Source organism: Gavialis gangeticus, unplaced genomic scaffold, assembly GCF_001723915.1.
Source record: "Gavialis gangeticus isolate Ggan-Ray unplaced genomic scaffold, GavGan_comp1, whole genome shotgun sequence".
Classification (NCBI taxonomy): Eukaryota; Metazoa; Chordata; order Crocodylia; family Gavialidae; genus Gavialis; species Gavialis gangeticus.
This window is the reverse complement of record NW_017728994.1, coordinates 27578125-27588382: the sequence shown is the minus strand read 5'-3', so window position 1 is coordinate 27588382 and position 10258 is coordinate 27578125. Positions and strand designations below refer to the sequence as shown.

The 10258-nt window shown below is 47.8% G+C and overlaps 1 protein-coding gene across 29 annotated transcripts in view; it reads right to left on the bottom strand.

The window, feature by feature from the left end:
• SORBS1 (sorbin and SH3 domain containing 1) overlaps positions 1-10258 on the bottom strand; it is a 235089-nt gene that overhangs the window by 114018 nt on the left and 110813 nt on the right. For all 29 annotated transcript variants that reach the window (XM_019502448.1, XM_019502446.1, XM_019502450.1 and 26 more), the window contains exon 2: positions 3820-3875. In XM_019502448.1, the coding sequence (XP_019357993.1) occupies positions 3820-3829 (10 nt within the window). In that variant the 5' untranslated portion in view covers positions 3830-3875. The remainder of the gene's footprint in view (positions 1-3819; positions 3876-10258) is intronic.

The following is a 10258-nucleotide window of genomic DNA, read 5'->3' as shown; positions in this document are numbered from 1 at the left end:
CTTCAGGTGCCGATTCCATTCGATATGGAAAAGATTTCAAGAGCTTCGATTATATGGATAGTCCTCACCCGTTGCAGCAGAGCTGCAGCCAGGTTCAGAGCTGGTAAGTAGGGGCTGGTGTGGGGGGGGCTGGAAGAGAGGGTAGAGGGGGAGCTGGAAGGGGGGACCATGGGGGGGACCCCTGCCAGGCCCCATCCCCACCCGCTCCCCCAGCACCCCGTGCTTTAAAAAAAGTCCCACTTACCAGGTGCTGCCCAGCAAGGGGGTGATTCCCACTGTCCCGCACTGCCCCACACTGCATGGTCCCCAATCCCCACTTGCTCCCCTGGCCCCACCTCCCCCCATGGCTGCCATGCCGAGCCCAGCTCTGGCCTTTTAAATAAAAAAAAAAAAAAACAACCCTGGGACTCACCACTCCTGCAGCAGCCTTAGGGCTTCTGGAGATTCGTGGAGAGCCCCCCACATGGCATGGGGCAGTGGGGAGCAGCAGGGATTGCCCCCCACTGGGCAGGAACAGTGAGTCCAGGGTTTTGGGGGGGTTTCTTAAAGGGCTGGAGCTGGGGTGGGCAGGGCAGCCATGGGAGGGACTGGGGGGGACAGGGGGCATTGGGGGGCTTGTGTAGAGCCCCCCATGTAGTGTGGGGCAGTAGGAGGCAGCAGGAATCTCCCCCACCACCCAGCAGCACCCAGTGACTCGGGCCTTTTTTTTTTTTTTTTTTTTCCAAAGTGCTGGGAGCTGGGGCAGGCAGGGGATGGGCCTGGGCAATTTGGAGATTTGGCAGCAGCTGAATCTCCTAAACAGATTTGGCCCAGTCGATTCGGGACAGTGATTCAAATCACCAAATTGAATCACTGCCCCCCTGTCACTGGTAAGTGTTATAATGCTTTGGCCCCGCCCCTTGTTCCCTAGTGATGTCAGGGTGAGACCAGGCTCTGGTGCCTCCTAGATGGTTCGGACACTGCTCCTACTCACCTGCCACATCTTTGATGTTGGTTGATGGGGAGGCAGTTCCCGGTCAGTAGCTCCAAAGGGTTCTTGACCCTGGTCTTTTCTTCATGGGGCTCCAAATCTCCCCTTTACCCCACCCTTACTACATCCACAGCCTGGGAAAACACTGCTCCCTGTAGCCTTCCCCAGGATGATCTCACCTCATCCACATTACCTGCCTTGACCTGCTTTCTGGCTGTCAATCTCTCCCGAGTCTATCCCTTGCCTTCGGACCAGATTTCAGGCAACTAGACCTGCCCCGGCCTGGGCTGACTGTAACTTAAGACAACTTTAACTGAAAAGTTGTTCAGCGTCTGCCAGCCGGCACCTGGGATTCAATCTCCCAGGACCCCCTTGGCCCCCTGGGGTGGGGGAGGGAATCCATCTGTCTCTTCCCTCCTAGTAGGCATGGGGGAAGGCCACCTCCCCGTGTGACTTTCCCAGGGCCCAACTGATTCAGAGTTAATCACTCCTGGTCCCACCACCTGGTGGTACTTGCCACTCCCACGTCGGGCTCCAATGCAGCCGCCTCCTGCTTCTCCCTCTTCGCCGTGCTGCCCGAGGGGGTTAGCCATCCCTCGTTGCCTGAGCTCTCTGACGTGGCTGTGGCTGTGCTCAAGCATGGTGGGGAATTGCTTTTCCCCGCTGAGGCTCCCCAGTGGGGTTTGGGCTCCCTGTTCCTTCTGCTGGGATTCCCTGGCAGATGCTCAGCTTCCCCTCCCTATGCTCGGGGCCGATGCTGCCTGGCTCTGCAGCCAGCGTCTCCCGGCCGGCGTTCCACTCCTCTCTCCCTGGCCAGCTGACTGCCCCTCCGGCTGCTCTTTGAGCAGCCCGCACTTTTCCGAAGCCCTGCCCCACGGGCTCACTGATTTGCAGGCTTAGGCAGCTCCAGAACTGCTGAGCTTGCGTCGCATTTCTCCACAGCTGCTGCTTGTCTTAGTCCCTGCAGTGAGTACCACGGCTCGTCGGGTGGGGTCTTGGGATGTCTTTTGCCTCCCCTCTCGCACCCCCGAATCAGATGAATCGGAAGCAAATACTAGCTGCTTTGCACAGGCCTACTATGCATCCTAAGCATTCCACCAAGAGCAGCTTCTTGCTGACAGAACTGGAAGGCTTTCAGCTCAATCAAGACAAAAAAAGAATAGACTAACAAATGAATGCACCACTAAGCCTGTTTCTATTTCTCAAAATCTCTTGCTTCTGGAAAAATGAGTCAGAAGCACAATTAGTGAAGATGAAGCGTGATGATAAGCTAACCTTGCCCACAGAGACTCATTGGTAAAGCCATCCTTTAGCAAAAGAGAATGTGGTTCAAGTAGTTCTAAATCAGATTTGCCTCTACCTGATTCTGAAATGGAACTAACAAGTAGTGTTTAGTATTTAATTTTTTTTCCTAATCAAATATTTCAGTTCAAATACTTGTGGCTATTAAGACATTAAATTAACACAGGAGTGCTTTTTTAGTTTTGTTTACTAAACATAAGTCAAGTAAACATGCTAAAATCAGATCACACTCTATTTACGGCATTGGAAAATTTTCTGGAAAACCCACATCTCTGCCTAAGATATAATGCCATCCTCGATAATAAAAGGATGGCATGGATCAAAATTAGTCCCAGACGCTGATGCTAGAGGGTGGGTATCTGCTATCATGCAGCAAAGGAAGTGATTTGGTTTATGTTTGCCATACTTCTAAGATGATCTGATCACTGGATCTGGGAACAGGAATTCACTAGGTTCTTTATGCCCTCCCATCTTTGTTTGCCTTGCCTATTTACCTTGTACACCCTTTGAGGCAGGGACTGTCTCCATCTGTTTGTGGAGCACCAACCATGACAGAATTCCAACTCTGATTAGGGATTCTTCCATAAAAATTTACATACCCTAAATTACTATCTATCAGACAGTCACACTTGAATGAACCCGCTAGAGCAGAGGTTCTCAAGCTGGTCCACAGACAGCCACAGGTCCACAAGCTCCATTCAGGTGGTCCGCAGAAGGGTTTCAGAACAAATCAAGAATATCTGTACTTGTAAGGAAAGACTACTGATATTAAAATATTAATTGTGTGCTTTGATTTGTAGAACAAAAAAAAAAATAGTCTGGTCCTCTAAGACCCTCGGCAATTTTCAAGAGGTCTGTGGAAAAAAAAAGAAAAAAGTTTGAGAACCACTGCTCTAGAGGTCACAGGGGTGTCCAGGTGCCCTTTACTACTCCACCAGCGTGCCATGATGTGCCAGTCAATGGTGTCAAGTATTACCCCTACGCCTAAAGCTGTTCCAGGGTAGGGGAACCCAATAGCTCCTAAACAGGTTGGTTCAATATAACAACAAAATTCAATGGTTTTGGTTCACAGGGTTTTGTGAGTAATTTTACTTGTTCACACCAGCTGAGTTTTAGACCTGAATGAAACTCATTGTGAATCTGTGTTTCAGCTCAATGGAGCAAAAAGACCCAAGCCCACAGGAGGTGGAGACTTTCAAACCTACTGAGATCCTAGGCTTGTGCAAACCAGCCCAACTCCCATGAAGTCAAAGAATCTACGCTGATTTACACCACCTAGAGATGTGGCCCTTTTTAATGAGTTTGTCCAGCAGACAGGCTGAGGGGAAGAGCGAAAAATGACAGAACTTTCAATCAGGTCATGAAAACTCCTTGGGGCTCTCCCAAGAGTTTGATTTCCTCACTGGAACAGCAGATTCAGAGACACTGCCTGAGCATTCAGAGGACTTCTAATCCCATGCAAAGTGTAACAAGCAGGCAAAGAATCAAAAGCATCAGACCAAAAGATACCTGGTGGTAAAAGGCAGATTTGTGGGGCTTTGACTTACCAGAGCTCATTGTGGCTGAGGGATTGGCTTTTTCCACTTCCAGATTCTGATTTTCCCTGTTTAAATGAAAGGTAGAAGGATTACACAATGTTTCACAAGCTGCTTGAACAGAGCAATGGAAGCTTGCAGCCCTTGCTGTGGGTGGCTCCACTGTTCTCCAACCTCTTCTGTACATCCCTCCACTGCTTTGTGCCCAAGATGATTTCAAGGACCTTATCAGACCCTTTTCAAAAGGAAGACTACTGTCTTCTCCACAGCCCTGGCCTGCAACCTATTCTTGGTCTACCCATACAGAAGCAGGCATGACCTACATTGTCCATGAACAATCTCTTTTCCCACTGAATTCAGACAAAGTTCCATTTCCTTTGGGAGAAGCAACCAGAAATACCCCAGATTAGCAAAAAGACAGAACCCAACTGAGCTGAGATCAAAGAGAGACAGCATTTGTTGCTAATTAGCAGAAGGAAAATAAGAAACAAAAAAAAGGCTTCCACTCAATTCAGATTCTATTGAAGGAGTCGTCAGACTAGGTCTAAACTCCAAGTAACAGGATATTAATTAATACAGATTAGCCTGCCTGTAATAAGCTAGAAACCTGTCCAACTTCCAGCAGCCCAGGAAACGCAAAGCATCTTTAAAAGGTATATCAGCAGAAAAACCTTTGAAAGCTAGCGACCCTTGCAGAGAGGTGCTTAAATACCATTGTGATCCCTCTGTGCTCAGCCTTAGGGCTGTCTTTCCTGTTCTGAAGATGTTACAACACAGTATTTTTATTAGCTTTGTCCCACCTCTTATAGCCTTCCCATGCCTATTTGATATCCAAAGCATACAGACAATACTAACTTGTACCTCGCTTGCATCACAGGACTTGTGTGTTGGTTTGCCACTGAAAGGTGGCTTTGGTGATAGCTGTCTCTTCCTTTCTCTGAGCCACTGTTTCTGGCTAAATGAGTTCTCAAACTCTTCAACCACCTTTTTGTGGAGCATAACTTTTCATCCAGATTTGTATTAAAAGACTTTTGCGTGGAAGAGGATTCTTGGTCACCTTTTCTGTCAAGTTTCAGTAATGGACCTACAGCCTTTCTGAGTTCTTGGCACGTAACATACACACAAAGACCAAGCTTTCTGGAGGCAGCTTTATAAGGACACTGGTGGGGATACAAATATCCTACAAACAGGATCAGTCTTTAGTCCCAAGCAGGCAATTATTTTGGGCGGAGGACTACTTAACAAGGAGTTGTCGAGGGCTGCATGGGTAGCCCCAGCCGCTGAAAATTGCCCCAGCCCTGGTTGCCATAATCTTTGCCACCAGAAGTCCCTCCCCTTGCCCCCTGAAAATACTCCTTTTGGGAGTGGGGGATTGCCATCTTAGAACCAGAAAAAAAAACCCAAATCATACACCAGAAGTCAAACGATCTGGGGAAACGTCTGTTCACCAGAGTGCCCCGGGAGATGACAAGGTCAAACGGTCACAAACTCCTTCAAGACCGTTTCGGGCTGGACATAATGAAGAATTTCTTTACTGCCTGAGCCCCAAGGTTTGAAATAGACTGCCACCGGAGGTGGTTCAAGCACCCACTTTGAACATCTTCAAGAGAAATTTGGACGTTTATCTTGCTGGGATCTTATGACCCCAGCTGACTTCCTGCCCCTGGGGTGGGGGGCGGGACTTGATGATCTTCCAAGGTCCCTTCCAGCCCTAATGTCTATGAAATCTATGAAACACCTACTCTAACATATTTTAATTTTATAACAAAAAATGTCATGATTTGTGCTTGTGTAATGTATATAGAAGGGATTGCATAACAACTCAAAAATAAAGTCTCACTCTTTTATATTGTGTGTGTATGATGGGGTTGAGGCTGGGAGGGGTGTATGGTGGGGCATAGTATGATGGGATTTGTGAGGGGGTGTGGCTGTGTGGGGGGCATAGGGTATGTTGGGGTGTGTGTATACGTCTATAGGAGTTGTGGGGGCAGGGTGTGGGTGTATGAAGTTTCTGGGGTGTGAGGGAGGGTGGGGGTATGGGGACCCCCCACACACTCCGCCCCCATGGTGTGCAGCCCCCACTGCTGGCAGCAGGGGGGGTTGGGGGGACAGATGACTCAGGGCACTTGTGCCCTGCGCAGGGTCTGGAGCCCAGCAGGGCATGACTCTGGCCAGCTCTGCACAGGGGGCGGGGGAGGAGTGCAGCCTGCCCGGCAGCCTCTATTGCAGGGGCTCCACGCCGCATGCCCGCAGCTCCTGCACTCATAGTGGGGAAGCCCGGCACTGGACTCTGTGGGGAAACAGGGGGTGGGGCTACTGAGCCAGCCTATAGGGTGAAATAGGTAGGGGGCATGAACACTGTAACCACTGATCCAAGAAGTCACAGACCCAGAGCCCAAGCCACTGTCTCATTCTCTAGGCTGTTTTTGGTGTTGTAGCAGGTTATAATGCTTCCCAACATGCCACTCTTCAATTGCCCAGCTTCATGAAGAACAACTATGGTGCTACTGATACACTGGAGTCAAAGCCACGGCCCTTAGTCTGATGGCTGAATTTCACCCCAAAAATTGGTTGGAGAGAAGGCACAAGTATAAAAACAAAACAAAACCCCACCAAATACTGGGAACTAGAGATACCCTGAGGAAGCCACCAGTTATGACTGTATGCTCAGTAAACCTATAATACTTGGTCCCTTGGGCATGCCCCTCTAACAAGAGCTGCCAATACTTACTGATTTATTTAAATATTTTATTTCCTGAACTTGCCACTGATACACATCTTTGTTGGCAAGGCCTTAGGGGGAGCTTGCAGCAGTTTTACAATACTACTTCAAGCTGACTTCTGTGCCAAGCAAACAGTGCAAAGTGAGATGCACTTTGAGACAGTCAACTGACACTGCCAACCACACACTGCAAACAGACTGCCTATCTGTTGGAAAAAACGCATCTGCTTTTTGTCCCTACCTTTGCATAGCAGACCTGGTGGGCCCAATCCTGAGCTGTTGTTAACTGGCACAGCTCCACCAACCAAGAATGTAGCCCAATGGATTCACCAATAATGCACCTTTGAAACCTGTGAAGTTCCCACTTGGCAGAAAATGTAAATATTTTGCTATTGTCTTACAGAGAGAAAAGAGTACTTTAAACTACAAGTTCTTCAGCACCCTCCAGCCAAGCTCTGTGCTAAAGCATTTGAAAAAGAACATAATATTTGTGGACAAATAAAGCTATTATGAGGCAAACTCATCTGGGTCAATACATCAGGCACCAAGTTATTTCCTTGGTTGGTCAGAAGCCCCCAGAAGGGATTGGCACTCAGTGAGTTTCAGCTTAGTGCATCCCGCTGTAGGGGCTTGGCTTTCAGTGCAAGGCCCCCATAAAAAAGCTGATCTGGGAGGAGAAGGAACCTGAAGAATTACCAGGAGTCGGAGGCACCATCATCTGCAAACTCCAAGGGAAACTCAGAATCAAATGCTTTGCTGGATCAGGGCCTGTACCCACTCCTCTGAATTCCTCCCATCATTCCAGCCAGCTACAGGATTCTTCTTTGCTTCCTGTCCCAACTAGAAACTCTAGATGTGCATCTATTTCTATATTACTGATCTTTGTACATAAAGCATCCACACTCTGAGGTAAAGATGAAAAAACTACATTGAAGAAACTTTAGGTAAACGACACTGCAGAAAAACATTGGATGGTAGGAAAATGAGCACGCCAGACCTTCCCTTAACAAGTGCATCTTTCCACATTATACATTTCTTCTGTGTTAATTCAGTCCACTCCTTAACCCTGAGCACCCTCGCCAAATGTTGCTGAGCTAGAAAATTAACTGTATTGAGATGGAAACACAGCAAAATGGGAGTCAAGGATTCCACATAACTGACCCAGTTTTTCTGTTTTAATTTCCTGTGTAAGTGCCTTTTGTGAGATGCTGTAGAGAGGAAAGTGAGAGTCACCTACACATTTCATAAAGGCCTGCTCAAAATGACAGCAATGAAAATGCTCATACTGAATTCAAGGGGCTCTGACACAGCTTTCAAAACTGTATGGATTTCTTATGAACTACAAGCCAGCATGTACAGTATCTATATTGTTAAGATTCTTGGGTCTCTTTTCAGGCAAAACAGGAACCAAAACTGCAAAGGCACTCTGAATTCAATGGCCTCCTTTCAGAATCACCAGCCTTGGCATACATGGTAATATAAGCCCATAATTAGGAGGAAAACACAAAGAAATGCACAATTACCAGGCTGTAAAACAACAAATCACTTTTCACTTTAAGAGGTTCTGGATATAAAAATAACATGGTAATTATAGAAATAAATTTCAAAGCAAAAAAAAAAAAAAAGAAATGGAGGAGGTCAAGTTAATTAGAAACAGACTTAGAAAAATGACTTTTTCACATGTTCCCAAGCTAATTAGCAACTATAAGATTTAATTAATATAAATGAGAAGTTAGTGTATATTAACTGTGCTGCTAATCAGTGCTAATCAGATGTTACCTAAATATTCAGCTGAATTCACAAATAGTCCAGATCCCACATAGCAGCCTGGATGGGCCTGTCTGGTATAGACTAGCTAGCTTAATAGACTCTGGCTTTAAAAACTGATTTGCTTCAGCTGAAGGTGCAAGCAACTATCATCTTGATTCAGAGAAGCATTCAAAATTATGCTAAAGGACAAACTTGTGCTCCAGTGATTTCCTGAACCAGGTCTGCAGTTTATTCTATGTGGCTCTACTATGCTCAGCTTTAGGCTAGGGACAGACATTACAAACAAACCAGTTTAAGCGATCAGAAACTGGTTCATGAACAACCCGTGCCCCCAGCGGCTGTGGGGGGCACGGTGGCAGTGGAAGCACAGCAGTGGTAAGCAGGGGAGCTCCCACAGCTGTCACCGGCACTGTCGGCTGTGGAGGGGGGAGAAGGGTGGCGAGCATCAACCAAGGATCGGTGACCACCCACAACCGCTGCTGGCAGCAGTGGCAGCAGCCAGCAGGAATTGTGGACTGCCTGCAGAAGCTGCTGGCAGTGGCGGCAGTGCCTTTTTGTAGGGGGTGCACCACCACACGCAGAGGGTGCACCCCCTATGCATTGCCCCTGAACTGGTTTAAACCTGTAACAGGACACATGTTCAGTGCACATCAACCAATTTGAAAATGGCTGAAACCAGTTTAAGATAACCTGGTTGAGTGTAGTATCAGACTTAATTGATTTGGCTCAACCAGTTTATGCAATGTCTGTCCCAGACCCCTTGCTAGTTTAAGATAAACCAGACTCCCCCATCAAAGCTCTCTGGGGTGGGCGGGGCTCCCTGTTCCACAGCAGAGATGGCCCCTCCCCTCTGCTCCATGGCCGGAGCTCCAGCAGAGACTGCAGGTACAGCACCCCAACCCAGCCCTCCTCCTCGGAGGTGGCAGCACAGGGTGGTGGGTGACAGCACTGTGTCCCTGCCTCCACTGTGTATGCTGATCTCCAGATTCACTGGGACAGACAGATAGAACAGTGACCGCTTAGGGCTTTTTGAAGCTAATCAACAGGTCAGCTGTTAAACTGCTTAAGAAGAGTTTGAACTAATGGACAGAGGCTATTGTTTTGCTGATGAGATGATAAATACTGTTATCAGTCACCTGTTGGCTTGCTTGCCTTCCAGTTTGCGGCAGATAATATAAAGAAGCAGAGAAGGAGATTGAAAAGCTCCATATCATCAACAGATGCATACATTGCACACCCTCCCCACCGGCCTCAGAGTGCTAGCCACAGGCTGGGGTCTGGCAACACTCCCACCCCCTGAGCATCCAGTGGGGAAAAGCCTGGAATGGTGCAGGCAGACCTCCCTAATCAGAGGTCCTAACGGGGCCTGGCCACGTTCCCCACCCCCCCAAGCTCAGTGCTATGGAAGGAGAGGGAGGGCTGATTTAGCACCCCCTGGCTTCTAGCCTGAGCCACTGCAGGCATGTGCCTGAATTTTCCTCACTCCAGAAAGAACCTCTGTCCAGTTACCAACTGTTTCAGCCTAGCCAGGTTAGACTAACCTACAAAGACTGAATCAATTCAGGTGCAGGCTTTCTGAATGTCTGTCCCTAACCTTAATGTGTGCTTAAGTCCCACTGATTTTAACGTTAAGCATACACTTAACTGTTTTCATGAATAGAGTCTGCTTTCTTGTACAAGGTTTTACATCCTTCAAAAATATAGATGAAATAATGCTATGCTTAAATCATTATCTTTGACCAATGTTCTCAAATGGAAACAAAACAGTACGATCCATCAGGTCCAGTTCATAAGAGAAAGCCATGCTGCACAGCCAGGAATAGAACCCAAGGGCATTTATACATGTGCTCCAGGAGGCACAGGGCACTTAATTAGAGCAGCTCAGTGAATGAGCTTTAGTTAAAGCACCCCCCACCTCCATTTTTCAGTGTGGGGACACTGATACACATTACGCTGGAG